The 19,373-nt window shown below is 41.8% G+C and overlaps 1 protein-coding gene across 2 annotated transcripts in view; it reads right to left on the bottom strand.

Annotated features, from left to right (window-relative positions):
• LOC105519593 (carboxyl-terminal PDZ ligand of neuronal nitric oxide synthase protein) overlaps positions 1-19,373 on the bottom strand; it is a 320,959-nt gene that overhangs the window by 95,172 nt on the left and 206,414 nt on the right. For both annotated transcript variants that reach the window (XM_011952974.1, XM_011952973.1), the window contains exon 3: positions 724-816. In XM_011952974.1, coding sequence (XP_011808364.1) covers positions 724-816 — 93 coding nt within the window. The remainder of the gene's footprint in view (positions 1-723; positions 817-19,373) is intronic.

Below are 19,373 nucleotides of genomic sequence, written 5' to 3' on the forward strand. Positions count from 1 at the left end.
ACAGGCTGGGCTCAGTGACTCACACCTGTAATCCTAGCACTTTGGGAGGCTGAGGTGGGTGGATCAGCTGAGGTCAGGGGTTCGAGACCACTTGGCCACCATGGCGAAACCCTGTCTACTAAAAATATAAAAATTAGCTGGGCGTGGTGGCAGGCGCCAGTAATCACAGCTACCTGGGAGGCTGAGGCAGGAGAATCACTTCAACCCAGGGGCTAGAGGTTGCAGTGAGCTGAGATTGCACCATTTCACTCCAGCCTGGGCAAAAGAGCAAAACTCCATCAAAGGAAGGGAGGGAGGGAGGGAGGGAGGAATGAAGGAAGGAAAGAAGGAAGGAAGGAAGGAAGGAAGGAAGGAAGGAAGGAAGGAAGGAAGGAAGGAAGGAAGGAAGGAAGGAAGGAAGGAAGGATTGAAACTATTTCCTACCATCAGGACTCAAAGATAAAGGTATGAAAATGGGGAGGGGGTTTGAAGGCATGGATGACAGGAGGTGACTCCCATCACCTGGGGTACCAGGGCTGACGGACCCAATTGGTGACTAGGCCTTTGGCCCCGCCTCACCCTGCACTCTGCAGCAGCCTCTCAGCACCGTTGCTGCTCAAAGCAGAAGAGCTTGCCAGATAAGGGAGGGATTCTCTCTGGAGGGGGGCCCGGAAGAAAAAGGTACCCCATGCCTACCTCCCCTGCTTTCCTCTTCACCTCAGATTCTGGTTCAGAGTCACTTACCTTTTTCTTCTTCTTCAGAATGACTTTCACTCCATCCACTGAAACCATAATGCTCACTTTCTTCTTCTTGATGTTCTTGGCTTTAAATTCATACTGCAAGAGAGAAGAAAACAAAAAGAAAGTGCAATCTGATGAGATCAGTGCATCTACACAGACTCAGCTATTCCACGCCTGGAAAAAACGTCCCCAGACAGGTGTGGCGAACAGCTCCTGGGGGCAGGGAGCACCTTGGGGGATGTAAAAGCAGGTGGATGTCTGCAGGTAGGGCCCAGGCAATCTCTGGGTTAGAAACGGGACTCTGAATAGTCAATACCACTTCTCAGTCATCAGCTAGGGTAGACGGACCTCAACTACCCTCAAGAAATGAAAATATAGTCTACTTGCAATATCCCATAAAAAATCAGAACCTTCCCTCAATAACTCCTTCTATCATTTAATGACTTCCACAGTCAGGCAAGTATTCCTAGTGTCTCATCAAAGGCTGCTGAAACTACATTCCATCCTCAGCAAAGACTAACAGCTGGCACCAATCTTCACATCAGGGATTTTTACACATTGAAAGATAATTATGAATTCTAAATTACTCTCTACAAGTTCAATTTCAAATTTCCTTTATCTGTGAGTCAGTCTACAAGTCTACCCACAGCCCTGTTAGCCTGAAGATTTTGGCACATCTAGAAAAGATATGGCCTCACAAACCATGTATTTGTTAGGTATTATTTAATTATATTTTTAATTGACAAATAATTGTACATAGTCATGGGGTATATAGTGACAATCCCTGTGTCTTGAACTCTTATTTGTAGTCCTAGATAGGGATGCTCCAACCACAGCCCCATAGTGCTGATGGATGTTGGCCCCATCCTCAATCTCAGCTCTTTCTGGTACATTTGTTTATTCACAGCCATCTCTTACACTTGTGTAGCTATTCATAACTGGTGGTATAATTCTACATTCTCCTCAGTGAACTTCATTTTGAGTACTTCTCCAGTTTATTAAGATCATTTTCCTCTGATTCCCATCTTACTGTCACCACCTAGTAAACTTCACTTGAAAGTTCTCTAATCAAATATCTGGGCTACAGATTAAAAATTAAGAAACACACGACCCAAAGCCCATCCACATCTCTTCTCTAGGACCTTTTATACGCAAGACACCTGGAACAAGACACCTAGCACCTTGACAGTGCATCTGAAACCTAGTTATTTCTACAGTTAGTGTTGATAGGCTTGACTCTAATCCATTCTAATGAGATAAAAACATAGCCTACTTCAGAAATCTCATTAGAAATCCACAACTTTCTCTTCACTGTGCCTTTTAATATTCTGATGTTACAAACTCAACTCAGAGCTTCCCACTATCCTGAATCTATCCTTTTCATTAAAATTTCAGCTCTTCTATTCCACCGTACAGAGTTATCGTTGATACTACTTGGCTATCTGTTTCTACAAGAAACGTTCTTGTCTCTACAAGAATAGGACCTCACTAACTGAGGTAAGAGATCCTTCTTCACATTGTCATTGCAGGCTCTGGTCACAGCTGATTTGAGGGTCCTGGTGACAGCAACCTGCATCACTGGTGACCTATAACCTACATCACTCCCAGCGTGGTGGTCACTTCCCCACCTCCACACTACCCTGTCAAAAGCTCTTATTTTACTAAGGAGCCCTGGAAGAAGAGCAAACCAGAGCAGCAAACACACGGGGACAGAAGGAAACTCTGCTTCAGCCTGGGAACCCCAGGCCAATTAATAGTAAAGAGTAAAGGGGAAACAGGTGGCAGGGAGGGAGATGGAGACAGAGAAGGAGAGGTGCATCTGACAGGATTTTTTTTGCACTGGAGTCTGGCTTAAGTAGGACAGGACCTCAGCCATGTAACAAATTCCTCTCTAGGTCGGCAGCCACAAACCAGTGAAGGTTAAAGTTGGTTTGATTGGCATGCACTTGAGGACATGGCTCCAGTTTGCAGTGTGTCACCCTGACTGCAGCATTCTGCTCAGCTGCAGTGCTGGATGAACTCAAATAACCTCTGGGTGGGAGAACCAGCATGACAATCTGCAAGTCGGCTGACTTTGGCCTTGTGCCTACTGGGAGAGGTGAACCAGCTACATTTCCTGATCATACCTGCGTTTACCTCCAGTCACTTAGGCTTTAATAAACACAAACTGCCAGCTGCACCTCCCTTCCGAACGAGTACTAAAATCAGGCTGCTTCTGCAGATTAGAAGAGTGTGTCTGATGCACTCAGGTGGAAGCTAAAGGCCTAAGAGTCCCAGAAACACCCAGAAGAGGACAAAACCTACCCTGGACTGGTCGGACCTCAACTGTTTTATTGTCTTTGGTCTCTTACAGTATATCACTTTCATATGCTCCATATACTTCTCTTTTCTAACAACAAAATCAAAGCAGAAATATCAGGTACCTACCTCTGCAAAACACTACATCATTCTCCCCAGTCCTAGTTTTAGAGAACATACTGCCTGCTATGCCATAACCTTAAATGCCTTATATTTCTGGAATAATGTTGTAGTTGACCATATCTCTCTTTCTTGCCTGGGCCACCTTCCTGTTGGTTTCCCTGTCTCTGTGGCCTTTATTAATCATGATTTCTCACCCAAGCATAGCAAGAGGCACCCAGCCAGCTCCTTGCTTGTGTATCTGAAACTTTACCTATTTCTACAGTTAGTACTTTGGCAGGCTTAGCCATGCCTTTTAATAACTTTGTCTTAAGAACTCAAAAGCACAACTGAACTTTCTCTTTAGAACTGGAAATGGGCCTCTAATTCGATCACCATGCACATAGTTCCCAATGGCTCTTATAGGGTCTGTGGGCACAGTCACTGCATGGAAAAGCATGACCAAATGATTTCTCCCAAAACCTCAATGATGGTGACAACACAGGTGCTCCTTACAACAGCTGGTGGAATGCTCTGGAGTGCTTCAAAATGAAGATGGACAAGAGAGGCAGGAAATAGGCCTCCAGGTCCCATCACAGCTGCCAGAACTGCTTGAGTGCTATTTATAAGGGCTCTTAGGTTGGACAAACTCTGCATCTTCCCCCCCTGCCTGCTGGTCAGATGTCCCATACCCTTTCCAATAGAAAAATTAAAATTAACTTGCAATTCTGTTGGAAACTAGGAAAATAAAAGGAAATCAAATATCTGAAAATGCTCTAATATTTATTATCATTAAGCCATTCGTTTATATGGCAATTACGCTTCACTTGGACAACATGTTATTGTGTTCACTGAGGGGTGAGAAATGAATTTGGACAGAGGGGAGATAATGGAGTAACCACAAGAACGGAGAAGAGAAGGGGCTCTCAGGGACAAGTCCTCCTTTTTCCCAAACTGACTGTGCTGCTCCAAGGTGGAGCACTGCCTGGGCAGGTGGGCTCTGGAGGAAGCATCTGTGTTCCACAGGACAGGAATCCAATCTGCTTAGGCTTTGCCAGGGGCTGAAGAACAAACAGGACTGCTGGTGCCACCGGCTGTGGCTCAGGCCAGCCTCCCACAAAGTCCATGCCAGCCCTGCAGTGTGTGCCAACGGGCCTGGCCCTCCCTGAATATGGCCAGGCTGATCTGATGCATTTGCTTTGCCAGCCAGAGCCCCACCAGCCTGGACAGATGAAGCCCTACAGGACTTGACCTTTCAGGGAACAAAACAATGCAAGTCCTGGAACACCACCCGCGGACTGGAAAGGCCAGGGGAAAGTGTCTGGGGTTCACAAACAGAGTCTGTTTTGGAATAGCGGCCTTGGAACTTAATGTGCTCTGCCAGTCAGTGAGGTCCAGGAAGGGAAAGCTGGGAAGAGCATCCAACAGGAGCCAGGAGTGAACACTCAATGGAAGACATGAGCAAGAACATCAAGGAGAAGTTGGAGAGCTGCTGACAGATAAGCAGCCTCATTTCTATTCCTCTTCTGACACCCCAGTGCTTCCTTTTTCCCAACTTCCCAAACTGCCTCCTAACCCTGTATATCTCCATCCTGGTCACTGAGTATCCAAGAAGGGCCAGAAGTCTGCAACAGCAGAGTGGGCATCTCATGAAGGGACCAGCCAGCCCTGAACCTGAGGCTGTACTTCAGAAACAGAATGAACAGAATTACTTCCTTAGAGTCCAGGGGAAGAGCTGGGGCTATCAGATGCCCCTCACACATTTAACAGTCTGCTTTCACAAAAATGTGTAGCTCCCTAAAGAATCTCTGGATGTTTGAAAATACCTGATTTTTAACATATATGTATATTAACATATCCATGGATTTTTCACACACACACACATACACACACACACACATAGAGAGAGAGAGAGCGAGCAATAGAGAGAGAGAGAGAAAACAGGATCCTTGGTTCTTCAGTCACGTTGGCCAGAAATAATTTGACTGGTGATACACTCTCTCACCTGCTTCACAGGAAGCAGGTCTCCTTCATTCTTAACCATAAAATTAATTTTGCCATGTCCTTCTCACTGTCTCTGCAATGCTTACAGATGTGAGCCAAGACCTGCTTATGAGTCAAGGTGCTCAGAGGCAACTTCACCAAGTGGAGAGGACTCAGTTTGCAAAGGCAAATGGTATGCCAGGCTCTGTAAGTCCTTGCCTGTGTTCACTACCTTTCTAGAAGGAGCTTTGGAGCTTCGCTTCTTTCAAATGATCACAGGAAATTTAAAAGTGGACTCTGACAGCACTGCTGGGCATTCTAATCATACTCTGTCTACAGTCTTGGTTTCAGGAGTGTGAGCAGATCTCCACAACAAAACCATAAGCACCTCTACCAAGGGTACTGTTTCGTAAAGGGTTTTCAGAAAGTCCTTTTGCATGTATTATGTGAGAATCTAAAAATTTAGACAGTAAGATACAAAATCTGAGTATACCCATGTTCACAGCAGTATTAGTCACAATAACCAAAAGGTAGAAGCAACCCAAATGTCTATCAATGGATGAATGGATTCACAAAATGTGGTGTATACATACAATGGAATATTATTCGGCCTTAAAAAGTTACGACATTCTGACATGTGCTACAACATGGATGAATCTTGATGACAAATGGAAGATATTCTATGATTCCACTTATATGAAGTCCCTAGGGTTGTCAAACTCATAGAGACAAATAATAGGGGCTGAACAGAAGGGGAAATGGAAAGTTGTTTAACAGTTTCATTTTTGCAAGATGAAAAAGTTCTGGAGATGGATGGTGGTGATGGTTGCACAGCAATGTAAATGTATTTAATGCCACAGAACCATACACTTAAAAAGGATTAAAATGGTAATTTTTTTTTTTTTTCTGATGAAGTCTTGCTCTTGTCCCCCAAGCTGGAGTGCAATGGCACGATCTTGGCTCACTGCAACCTCTGCCTCCCGGGTTCAAGCAATTCTCCCGCCTCAGCCTCCCAAGCAGCTGGGATTACAGGCACCTGCCACCACGACCAGCTAATTTTTGTATTTTAAGTAGAAACGGGGTTTCACCATTTTGGCCAGGCTGGTGATCCACCTGCCTCAGCCTCCCAAAGTGCTGAGATTACAGGCGTGGGCCACCATGCCCGGCCTAAAATGGTAAATTTTATGTCATGTATATTTTACCACAATACAAAAATGCAAAATCTGAAAACACCATGTAACAAACACATTTGTACTCACCACAAGTACACTTAAATTCTGCTCACGAAAGGATATTTCTGGAACTCCCCCACATGCAAGTTAAACAAGCCATAGTTTTCCACACTTCCATGTAATTGCATTTGCTATTCCCTATGCCTAAAATGCCCTCCCCACACCATCTGCCTGGTGAACTCTTGTTTATTCTTGAAATATCTGCTCATACTTCTACACAGTGAAGCCAACTCCCGCTTCCTGTATTCTCCCTCAGAGTTGGTTACTACAGCAATATGCAAGCCTCTATTATCACTCACTGTTGATTGGTTGATTATTTATTTATCCCACAGGCCATGCCCTTCATGAGAGCAAGAAATATGACTGACACACATTTCTACCCAAGAAAAGAGACCAGGACAGAGGAGGGTGATAAATGAATGCCAAAGTTATGAATATAGTTGACAGTTGTTATTCACAGAGCCCAAGAAAAGGCACTGTATATAAAGTAAGCCTTCCAGAAGTTAATTACCAAGTTATTAAAATCTGGATTCCATTCCAAAGTGCAAGGACTTTAAGAAGAACTAATCTCCCTTACATGGTCCATGGTCCACAGCACAGTACTGAGCACTTTATCTATGTTTGATACAGGCTTTTAAAAATGAAATCCTGTCATTATTGGCCAAAGCCGCTCACAATCATTTGACAATACAGTTAGGAGTAGTGAATGAGGGGATGGTCGTGAGATGAGCTTCTGTTCCGTGGGCTACCCAGCTTAAGTTCTGGCTCTTATGCCTATGGAACCAGAATCTGGGGGGCAGGGTGCCTGAGAACCATGGCAGTCTCTGACACCGATGTGACTCATTTTGTTGATTTATATAAAATCTCAGAAATGCCAGTATGACCAACACCAATGTTTGAAATGAATCTAAATTCCAGAACATCTATGAAGAGTCTTGGAAACACTGGGTAGATACATTTATTTCCCATCTACCTACCTCAATCCCAGCATAACTTATTTTTGCAATAGATATATTATTGAAAATTGGGTATATAATCTCTGTATTCTCCAAAATACTCAAAAGGAACCAGAGAAGTTACTTTTTAAAGAAATATTCATTGTCATTATATAGAAATGAAGTATCACCCTACTTTGTAGACCAAGGAGATCTAAAACTCAAGTTCTAAATCCCATTTGGAATACTTGATAAAAAGGCAGAATCCCAGGTCCAGGCTTTAGAAACGTTTATTCAGCAGGTCAGAAGTATAGCCAAAAGTTGGCAGTTTTTAATATGCACATGGTAATGTAGATCATGCTATTCAGAAACACTACTTTGGGCCACAAAAGCAAGGACTATTATACACTTTTATTTGTGTTAAGAATTGCCATAGACTAATCAATGTGTCTTAATCATATATGTACTATCTTTTAGGTACAGCTATTCTTGTAACAAGATAGATTCTTATGAAAGTGCTATTGCTAGTTGTTGTCATCCATTTTCTAAATCAAAAGCTACTATAATAAAAAGTATTACTTTGGGAGGAAATTCCATGGAGTGGTAAGCATTAGGTAATCATACTTTACCTTTCATACATTTTTTACATCTGAAATTTTTTTTATTATTTATTTAAATAGAAACAGGGTTTTGCTATGTTGCCTAGGCTAATTGCAAACTCCTAGGCTCAAGCAATCCCCCCACCTCAGCCTCTCAAAGTGTTAGGATTACAGGCGTGAGCCACTGCACCCAGCCTGAAATAGCTCATTAAAAAATATATAGAGGAAACTTTGTGTTTGAAATGTTTGAGACCACCAGGGTTGACCAAGTTTTTCATCTTATAGATGAAGAAACCAGTGCCCAGGGATGATAAGAGACTTCCCAGGTTCATTAGCAGAAAACCCATATCTGGAACCTACATCTCCTGACTCTTGGCTCTGTGCTTGTTATGTTCCCCAACACTTGTGTCTTTTTTAGTAGCTCAGAAACATGGCTCCAGGAAATAAAAATATTCATTCATTCCTCCATTCATTCAATACATGGTTAATGAGTTCCCTCATGAGCACACAAACCCCATCTTATAACAGAAAGCAAGAAGAGGAATAAGAATGTATTAGAAATTAACTTCACAGGACCAGAAACATTATACACCCAGGGACACGAGTCAATAACCTGGGAAGGGTATGAAATACCAATGAGGACACAAAAACATGGTAAAGAGACCTTCTGAACTTAAGGAGGGCTTTGGGGCAGGAAATGCTCGAGCTCGTTGCTGTTTGGAACGTTGAGAAGGTGAAAGAGAGGTTCATGCATGCACAGATGTTCTGTGAGGAGGCTGCATTTCCACAGTGTCAGGAGACCAGCATGATGGCAGAGGGCAAATTAAACAGTCCTTTGCATGGAAGGCAGCGGCAGTCTCAAGTGTAGACAATTTCGGGCTGTGTACTCAGGGGATCTCCGAGTGGCCGTTGCTCCCTGTAGAGAGGAGACGAGATAGCCCCAGGAATACAGCCATCACTTTTCTCTGACCAGGAGCATGCTGACAGGTCACGGGGAGCTGAACAACAACCTAAATGATTAAGGGGCCTGAAGGGGTGATTTATGAAGAAAGATGAGAACCAGTACTAACAATCATCTGCTGCTTTCAGCTGCTTTCTCCTCTATATCTCTCACAGCATGTTAAAAACAAATACTAGAATCTTCTCTTCTTTAAGTAAAAAAAGAGACAGGTGGATGGCAAGATAAAAATACAACAGTACAAACCCAACTCTGGTCAATTCTATCATTCTCCACTAATATCTAGCCTAAACTCTCTTCTAAGCTCCTCTAAATGGTTAATATATCATGTACGAAGGAAGACTAGAGACATTAAACAACATTCCTGGCAGAAAGAAAAGGTACTTATTTAAGGTGATGAATGTCCCAGTCACCCTGATTTGATCTTTACAATCTATATGAATGTATCAAATTATCACATGTACCCCAAAATATACACATCCATTATGCAGCAATAAATAGTCTTGCAGAGGAGGGGGGCAGAGACAACACTGTTCCCACAGTATGATTCATACCTACACACACACACATACGTAGAAGAAGCAAACGTTTCCCAGTATTTAGAAGAGTCATGAATCAAGGATTTACGGTTTTCTGCCTCAGACCAAAAATGGGTATGAGACAAATGATGAATCCTTTTGCCTTTCTAGGGCTCGATTTAGCTCTCTTGAAAAGAAGGTAATCAATCATGTTTAATAAACCTCCCAGCACCTCTCACTATCTGCCACACACATCTCACACTCACCATGTGAAGTTAGGTGAAACAATTTGCATGAAGTATTATGAAGTCAAAGAAGCTACGCTGAACAGTAATGCTATTTCACAGCAAGTATTCACATTCTTAGCTACGTGACCTTGAACAAGCCACCTACCCTACAGAAGGGTATAAGTCTTCCCTTCTGTGAAGCCAGGGTATTGGGTTAGATTATACCTTCCCAACTCTAAACATGACTCAATGTGATATGAAGCTTCATAGCTCTTGTAGGAAGAGTCAGATAGGCAGGCACACTTGAGGAAGGTGGGGCAAATGTATAGCAACATAGAAATGAAGGCATTTGGTGAGGCCAGGTCAACCCCAGAAGCAAGGGAAGGGGATGGAAGGGAGAAAGGATTCAGACAGATGAGGAAGGTTCTAAAATGGAAAAGAAGTTACCATAGTTTTGCATGGAAAGTAGGAGGGTGCTTAAGGGTTTTAAAAAGAGTGAAAAATAGAGGTGCAAATCTTGAACATAATCTTGGCAACAGCACTGACGATTCAGAAAGAAGAGACACTGGAAATGAGAAATCTAGAAAAGACTAGAGACATATATGAAGCACTGCCTTATAAGAATAAAGAAAATACCTGGATGAAATCACTATATAGACTGAAAAGCAGAATATGGAAATGGTCCCTAAATCCCTTGCCTGGAAAAGGTAGCAATGTTTTCACCAATGCCAGCACAGTTGAACACAAGAATGTGTTATACACTGAAAAAGTCTATCTTGCACTGGAGAATCAGGTAACAGGAGTTAGACAAGATGTAGGGGTCCCACGGTCATTCATGTGAGACTGCTTTTCCTACGCTCTCTCAAGTCTTCTACCCACTGAATCTCCCCACACTAAGCTTAGGGTGAGCTTAGACTTTCTAGCATGATGAGCAAGAGATAAGGGTAAATTTGGAAAACCTGTGCTCGCATTCATCCATTAGGATAATAGAAGTTCCAGATGTAAGGTGTCTGGGAGGAGAGAAACTACAGTAGGCAGAACCGATGGCCCCAGTGACTATTCATGGTATAAGGAAAGGTATGGTGAAGAAGGTAATTCTTGAGAGATACTGAAGAAACTATTTGAGAAGGAGGAGGAAAATAATAAAATCTGAATTGGGAGGACTCTTGGAAGTCACAGTGTTGTCTCCGTCAAGCAATCGTTCAGCCTCTAACAGAGTACTGGCAACTCTCTTTGAAAAGCAGTGTCTTACAATAAAACTGGAAGCAACACCCAGAAGATTCCACTTATATGATTCTCTAAACTGGTGCTTCTCAAACTTGAGGATCCACATGAATCATTCGGGGACCTTGTTAAATTCCAGCCCATTCTGCAGGTCTGGGGAGAGCCAAGGGTTCTTTATTTCTGGCATAGTCTCAGATGATGCTGACACTACTGGTCCACAGACCACACTTTGAGAAGCAAGGAGCCAGAACTACAGTATATAAGTCCAAAAGGTATTTGGATATGTCAGCTGTGTGAACTAACCATCTCTAAGGTTTCTTTCAGTGCTAACATTCAACTATTCCTATCAATTGTATATGTCAATATTCTGAGTTACATAAAAATTAAGACACGAGGTGTTTCTCAGGAACAACCGCCTTAAGATGGCCCCAAATCAAACTCTAATAAACAGCTCTTATACATAAACAATACAAATACAGTAACCAGAACACAAGTTCCCAGAATGGAGGGGGATCTGAAGAGTTATTGACTTATTTCAAAGCATAATAATTATCTACCGTCAGTAGGTGGCAATATTTCCTTGGGGTTATGGGACTGTAAAGTGGAACCATGGTTCCCAGCCTGGGCTGTAAACTAGAGTCAACTGGGAAACTAAAATTACTGGTGTCTGGATCCCACCCGCAGAAGTTTTGATGTAATGGATCTAGAGTGCAGCCTGGACATTGGGCTTTTTTTTTTTTCTTTTAAGCTACCTACGTGATTCTCATGTGCAGCTAAGGCTGAGGTCCACTAAAGTAGAGTGAGGTTTAGCAGACCATAGAAACTAAGAAGTCAGTGCTAGTCATCACATCACTCCTGATTCCGTGCATCTCCCTGTTCCTCACTGGGACTGACTGATGCACCACATGATCTCTATTCCATCTCATCTTCCCTTTCAGCCCATCAATAGTTAACTCCAAGGCTGCACCAGACATTACTTCCTCCAAATTTCTATGACAACAAATGAACTTGGGTGAAGAGATGCCAGGATGGTTTATGTAGGAAGAGCACCGTTTTCTGTAGGGCTGTTTTCACCATAGCAAAGTGCCCTAACCCAACTCATCCCCAGTACCAGCCTTGACTCCAAGGGTTAGCAAAATTTTTTTCTGTAAAAGACAAGATGGTAAATATTTTATGTTCTGAGGGCTATGTGGTCTCTGTTGCAACTATGCAACTCTGTTGCTCCAGCACAAAAGCAGCCATAGACAATACACAGATAAATGAGTACAGCTTATGTTCCAATAAAGTTTTATTTATAAAGGCACTCAGTGGGCCAGATTTGATCCATGAGCCATGGTTTGCCAACTCCTGCCTTAACCTCATTTGAGTTCCTTCTGAATTTTCTGTCTCTGCTCTATTACAGCATGTGGCGTTACCAAGCACAACCACTGTGACATCTGGAGTGCAGGAAAGGAGTCTACTGCATAGACTGAAATGCGTGGGTGGGCCCCGAAGGCAGATGAGATTTGAACATGGACCCAAAGCAGAGCAAGGTGATATTCAGAAATGAGGATGAAAATGGGGAGGAAACTCCCACTACAAACTGCAAAATCCTAATCCTGGGATTATTTTCCCATGAAAAAACAATCTGTGATGTGAGGCAGTTTTCCCCCTCCAATTATGATGGAAATCTAAAGTCAAACTTGACAGGGAAAGAGAATGAACTACTGAGAGTGAGATGTGACCAGATCAGGCAAAAAACCAAATGAACATAAAAATAAACCTCATACCTTATGCCAAAAATAATTCAAAGTGCATCACTGGCTTAAGTGTAAAACTATAAAACTTTTGGAAGAAAATGGTGGGAAGATCACCTGAGGTCAGGAGTTCGAGACCAGCCTGGCCAACATGGTGAAACCCCATCTCTACTAAAAATACAAAAATTAGCTTGGTGTGATGGAGCACGCCTATAGTCTCAGCTACTCGGGAGGCTGAGGCAGGAGAATCATTGGAACATGTGAGGCAGAGGTTGCAGAGCGAGGATCATACCACTGCACTCCAGTCTGGGTGACAGAGCAAGACTCCATATCAAAAACAAAACCAAAGCAAAACAACAACAACAACAACAACAAACCTTTGTGACCTGGGTTTATATAGAATTTCTACACATGATACCAAAAGCATGATCCATAAAAGAAAAAAAACTGATTAACTGAACTTCATAAAATTAAACTTGCTCCGTGGAAGCCAGTTTTAAATGAATGTAAAGACAAGTAACAGCCTGGGAGAAAATGCTTGCAAATAGGACACCTGACAAAAGATTTGTATCCAGAACACATTCATATAAAGAATTCTCAAATCTCAACAGCTGTAGACAACACCCAAAGTAAAAAATGGGCAAACGACTCAAATGGACACTTGATTAAAGGGGATATATTGAAAGCAAATGAACACATGTAAAGAAACCAACAAGTTTTGGTAGTTGGTTCAGTGTTTTTGTCTAACAGGAGGAACTGAGACAGGTGAGGCTCATGCCTAGGAAACAAGGCTAAAAAATTATTTCTGCCCACTGGAATTTTTAAAGTCAGAATCTTGAGCTCCAGGGCCTATTGAAACACACTCAGACCTGATTACAGCTCCCTAGACAATAGGGTATTCTCCCAAGTCTGTAATAATGGCCTCCCATGAAAAGATGTTCAATATCATTAGCTGTTAGGGAAATGCAAATTAAAACCACAGTAAGATCCCACTATATACATATTAGAATAGATAAAATTAAAACAACAACAACAACTAAACACTGTATGGTAGATGCACCTGACAGAAATAACAAGAAATTAGGGTTGTCACATGCAGGTTGCTGAGGGAAGTGCGCCAAGTGAGGGTGCTATATAAACTGCATGCTTTTTACAGGCAGTTATCATTCTCCTCTCCAGCCTGCAGCCACTGGACCGTCTCTGTATATAACTTCCCCCAAATAAACCTCATGTTTTGTTCACTGGTTCTGGGTCTGCCCTCAGCCTCTTGAACCTGGTGCCATCCCTACTGAAGTCAACAGGGTCCAGTACAAAAGACGCCAAACACTGGGGAGGATACAGAGCCACTGGACTTCTCACGCATTGCTGAAGGAATGGAAAATAGCACAGCCATTTGGGAAAACTAATTTGGCAGTCTCTTAGAACGTTAAACATACGCTTATCATATAACCCAGCATTACCTCAGCTAGGTGTTTACCCTGGAGAAAGGGAAAGTTATGTTCCCACAAAGACCTGTACATGCATGTTTAACAGCTCTATTAGAATTACCAAAATCAGAAACGACTCAAATATCCTTCCACAGGGTGAATGGATAAGCAAATTGTGTTATATCCATATAATAGAATACTACTCAAAAATAAAAAGGAAAATATGCAGTTCATGTGTGATACAGCATTGTTACAGAAAGTTAGAGGGGAATTGGTTGAAATGTAAAACAAATTTTTAACAAATAAAAAGGAATGAACTACTGATACCCACAAAATTTGGAAGTATGTCTATCTTGATTAGAGTGAAGGTTACATGAATCTATACAGACACATAAATTCATAAAACTATACCCCCAAAATCAATTTTACTGTTAATTTTTAAAATAAAATGAAAATTAAAGTCCTTTGGGCTGGATGAAGTGTCAGGATAGGAGATGCCTCCCAAACTCCTTCTCTTCCTCAGGGGGAATGAATGAAAACCTTGCCCCCAGGCCTCCAAGGTTAGCACAGACTGAATGTGAGGGGTACCCTCTCCATTGCAGTGCAAAGCACAGAGACAATTCTAAACTAACTGTTCCCAGGTCAAGAACAGGGCTTCCAGAGTTGTCCTGTAGAGCAGGCCAGGAGAATCTCATACTGGCTTAAGAAGATAAGGGAAGTCTTCCCAGACACAGGGTCCTCTCCAGCCTATACACAGCCAGTTCAGGTACTCGTGGGATCACTAAGCTAGGGCAATGGACACCCATGAAGGTCATCCAACTGCTATGGTACCAAGCCATGGTCAACTCAGTCTGGCAACTCAATCCCTATGGGAGGTTATTATTCCATTATTGGAGGAATAATGGAATAATGGGAACTGTAGTGAGGCCCAGACATGTCTCTGTAGGTCCTGGAGCTCAAGATACAGAACTGTAACATTCCAAAGGGCAGAAATAATTTTTCAGCGCAGTTTCTTAGAGCAAGAGTCTCACTCCAGTCTCAGCTCTTCTGCCCACAGTAACACTGAACCAACTACTTTGTTGGTTTCTGAACACCTCTGCCTTCTCACTGAATCCACACCAAGCAATGGCTCACATACATGGGACTCAGGCAAAAGGACAAGACAAATAACGAGCACATGCCTGAGCTGCCAGTAGAAAAGGCCCGCAGGGTGGCAGCTGATGAAATCATCAGGTGATCACCAGTTCAAGAAGGGGAACATCTGGTGTATTCAGTTCTTCCTCGCATCATCTCTATCAATTCATCTTTTTATGTTGCTGCCTCTCTAGGTGAGTTTCTCCTCCTTGGAGCCTCAGATGTCTGTGCTTCAGCCCAGCACCTCCATGGACACAGGAAATCTGTGTGTTTGGCAGCATCCCCAGTTTCAGCCAGCCATTCTTCCAGAAAACACGCAGCAGGATTCCCGTCCTGTTCTCCACACACGAGAACAGTGGGAAGTGAGAAAGGAGGTTGTTATGGGCTAAATGTTTGTGTCCCTCTAGAATTCATGTTGATGCCCAAGCTTCAAGGAGGTGGGAACTTCAGGAGGAAACTGAGTTTAGATGATGTCATGCTGTGGGGTTGGGAGTACCATCACTGGACTCCTGGGTAGTATTCCAAGGATCATGATGGGGGATGGGGGGTACCATCACTGGACTCCTGGGTAGTATTCCAAGGATCATGCTGGGGGGTTGGGGGTACCATCACTGGACTCCTAGGTAGTATTCTAAGGATCATTTTTGGGGGGGTTGGGGGGAGGGAAGAACAAAAACTGCACACACACCCCCCATGACCATTTAAGTCTTCCTGAAACACTATATAATAGGTTCTGATCAAAAACTTTCTATAACACCCCATTGCCTAAACCAGAAGATCAAAACTGATATTCAACATATTCTACCAACTGACACAAAGCAGCCAGCTTCCCTTCTCCCACCAAGCTGCTCTTGAAACGTACATACAGTTACATACATACAGTTTCTAAGCTGTATTCTTCAGAGCCCTGGGTTCAGTGGAGGAGCCTCAAAGGCCACTCTAGGGCTGAGAGGCCATGCAGGCAGATATGCCAATCAACCTCTGCCCATCCTGTTCACCCACAGAAGCTACAGTTCTCAGGTTTAATAAGTTGGAGTTCCATGTGATATTTTGACAAAAGTTCATAGCTTTAAAAAGAAGAATTCAAACATCACTGACCTATATAAAATACTACGCTACAATATTTCAATTGCACTGTGGCTTATTCACTGTCTATCCTGAAGAGAAACTGGATTTTCTCATGTCTGCACTTATGTAATTACTACTTTCAAATCCCTCGTTCAGTCCCTTAATCTATCCAAAACATCCCCATAAGTTTTACTTCAAGTATCACTTTATAAAAACCTCCCCTGACTACCATAGCCTGAAGGAGTTTCTATACTGCTATGGCAATTAGCACTCAGAGGACTGATTTTATAATAATGTTATATATAAAATACATTTCCTAATATTACACAACACTGTAAACTTGGAACATGGTTCTTTCTCACCTTCATTGTAAGTTCTTTGCAGGCAGGCGCTATATAAGTTCAGCTCTTTATCCTCTTTAGCATCTATTACAGGATTTTCAACCAATTTTAAGGACTTGATCTGATAATACTAAAAGATAGCTCTGGCTGCTGAGTTGAGAATGTAACTCAGGGAGGAAGTGAGGAAATCATTAAGGAGGCCACTTGTCTCCCTTGGGGTGAGAAAAGTATGCAAGTAATTACGATACCAGGCTTATAAACACTACCCCATACCTACAGGCAGAATAATCCCAGGTAAGGAACATACTTCCAGTGGGCAGGTCCCTGACTATTTAATGTTGCCCTTTAATGTTGCCATTTAATGTTCCCCTTCAATTTATTTTTAATATATTTATTTATGATAATGGCTATCATAAAGAATAGTCAACCTCAGAACTGATGGGCCCGTGTAATTTTATCATTTGTAGATTAACACCCTTAGACTACCAGCTCAACACTGTAACAAGTTACTTTAGTTGGGAGACCACAGACCCACCCTGTTTGACCTATTTCTCTTTTCCTAAGAACTTAACAGCTTTCAGGAAATCAGGCTACTGAGTGAACTACACCTAAATTACTCTCTTTTCTGATTTTTCAAAAGAAAATTGAAAAAGAAAAAAATGGTATCTATAGTACAGCCCTTTGGAAAATCTCTAATGGCTACCTTGTTTTGTAGCAATCATCACATTCTGAGCCCAAATCAAAGGATCTTCTATGACTAAGTTCCATAACAATATGTCATTTTAACAATTTATCAGCTTGGAATAATTGTGCCAAAAAGAAAACTATTTTTCTCCAGGCAAAAATGAACTGAGTTCCTTTTAATTTTCCCCAACCCTTTCCTGATCAGGAAGACATTCAGTTGCAACCAATTACATTTAGATTAATTTTCAAAAATGAGTACTGATTTTTAAAACCTGAATGTGTTTTATCCATTCCCAAGATATCAGCCATTATCTCTTTCTTAAAATGTTTAAAGTTATTTTTCAAAAAAGTAGAGAAAGAGTAATTTCACCTCTTTATATCTCAACTCCCCCTCCAGTCACTACAAAGAATAAAAGGAAATTCAATTTTAATATGAGGATATTATATTTGATAATGAATAATTAAGATAACCAAGGAACTGTAAGGGATATTTTATCTTGAGAAATTGGCTGCAAGATGATTGATGGCTCTCAAACTCAATGAGCTTAAGTGACAGAGACGACTCTTGCTTTGGTTTTGTGGCCCCCTCTGAGATGGAAAGGGCCAGCTAATAACAAACGCAATAGCACAGCTATGTTTGGCAAAGAAATTGATCTTTGGTGTGCTTTCATTTGCCCAGATCTGCCTGGGGTACTACTGGTTCCTTTCATTTTCATTGTTCTGATTATTCAGTGGGTCTTTTCACTCTGGAAACTTAAATCTATGAATTTGGAAGTTTTTCTTGTATTGGTTCTTTGGCCAGTTTCCATCTTTTTTGTGTGTTCTGTTTTGGAACTCGTATTTATCAGATGTTGGACTTCCTAGATTGATTCTCTAATTTGTTAGTCTTTCCTCTTCTAACTTGTATTTCTATTCTAATTTTTTGTTTTCTTCCTTTTTTAAACCTTTCAACCTTTCTACTGACTTCTTTTTTAGTTTGAATATATTTTTTATTCCTGAGTGTTCTCTATCTCTTTTTCATAGAGTCTTGTTTTAGAATGTACTGCCTTAATTCTAATTTTATTTTCTGTTTTCAGGTTTCTTTCTGATCCCTGCTATCTCTGTTTGCTTCAGGTTCTTCCCTCTATTTATTTTGGTTTCTCTCTTTTTCTATGTTGGAGAGTTTCCTCAAATAGCCTGGCATTTTGGGCGGCCCATCCATATTTAAGAAAGAGGAAGTCAAAGCTGACTAGAAATGCTACGTGAGTGACTAGGGCTTGTTGCCCATAAGGCTTCACTGAGGAGTGAGCTTTGTTATAAAGTGATTAGGAGGCAAACTGACCGTCTAGTTACAGAAACCTTCACATGTCAAGGCCTGGAGATCTTTTCTCTGGGACCATTCAGTTTATCCAGAGAAAAGTCTTACAATAAATATTCTAGAAATAGGGGAGGCAGCTACAGGGCCACACTAGTTCAGTATAAAGACTTACGATCTTTTTTTTTTTCTTCCTATAGATAGAATCTCGCTCTGTCACCCAGGCTGGAATGACACGACCTAGGCTTACTGCAACCTTTGCGTCCTGGGTTCAAACAATTCTCATGCCTCACTCTCCCGAAGAGCTGACATTACAGGCACATGCCACCATGCCGGACTAATTTTTGTATTTTTAGTAGAAAAGGGGTTTTAATGTATTGGCCAGGCTGGTCTCAAACTCCTGACCTCAAGTGATCCACCCACCTAGTCTCCTAAACTGCTAGGATTACAGACATGAGCCACTGAATCTGGCCTTAAGACCTTTTTAATTATGACACCTCTCCCCCACCTTCTGCAAAAACTGGTACTTCCAACATCTTAAGCCTTTCCAGAGTTATCTGGTATCAATCAACTCACTTGCCATCAATATCCCCTTCTGCAGACATTGGACTAAAGCTACCTGTGCTCCATTAAGGCTATCAACATACCTTTGTATTTTATTTGTTATTTTTTATTGATAACATTCATTTTATTGGTTGTATTATTTGGTATAATGGAGTACAAAACGATTTCTCCTGTTGTCTTCATGCTTAGAGACCTGAAGTCAGTTTAAGTCAGTCTTAAGTCACTGCTTTTTAAAAGTAATTCTTTCTTCTTTTTTTTATTATTATTATACTTTAAGTTCTAGGGTACATGTGCATAACGTGCAGGTTTGTTACATATGTATACTTGTGCCA

The sequence above is a fragment of the Colobus angolensis genome, unplaced genomic scaffold (genome assembly GCF_000951035.1).
Source record: "Colobus angolensis palliatus isolate OR3802 unplaced genomic scaffold, Cang.pa_1.0 Scaffold354, whole genome shotgun sequence".
Classification (NCBI taxonomy): domain Eukaryota; kingdom Metazoa; phylum Chordata; class Mammalia; order Primates; family Cercopithecidae; genus Colobus; species Colobus angolensis.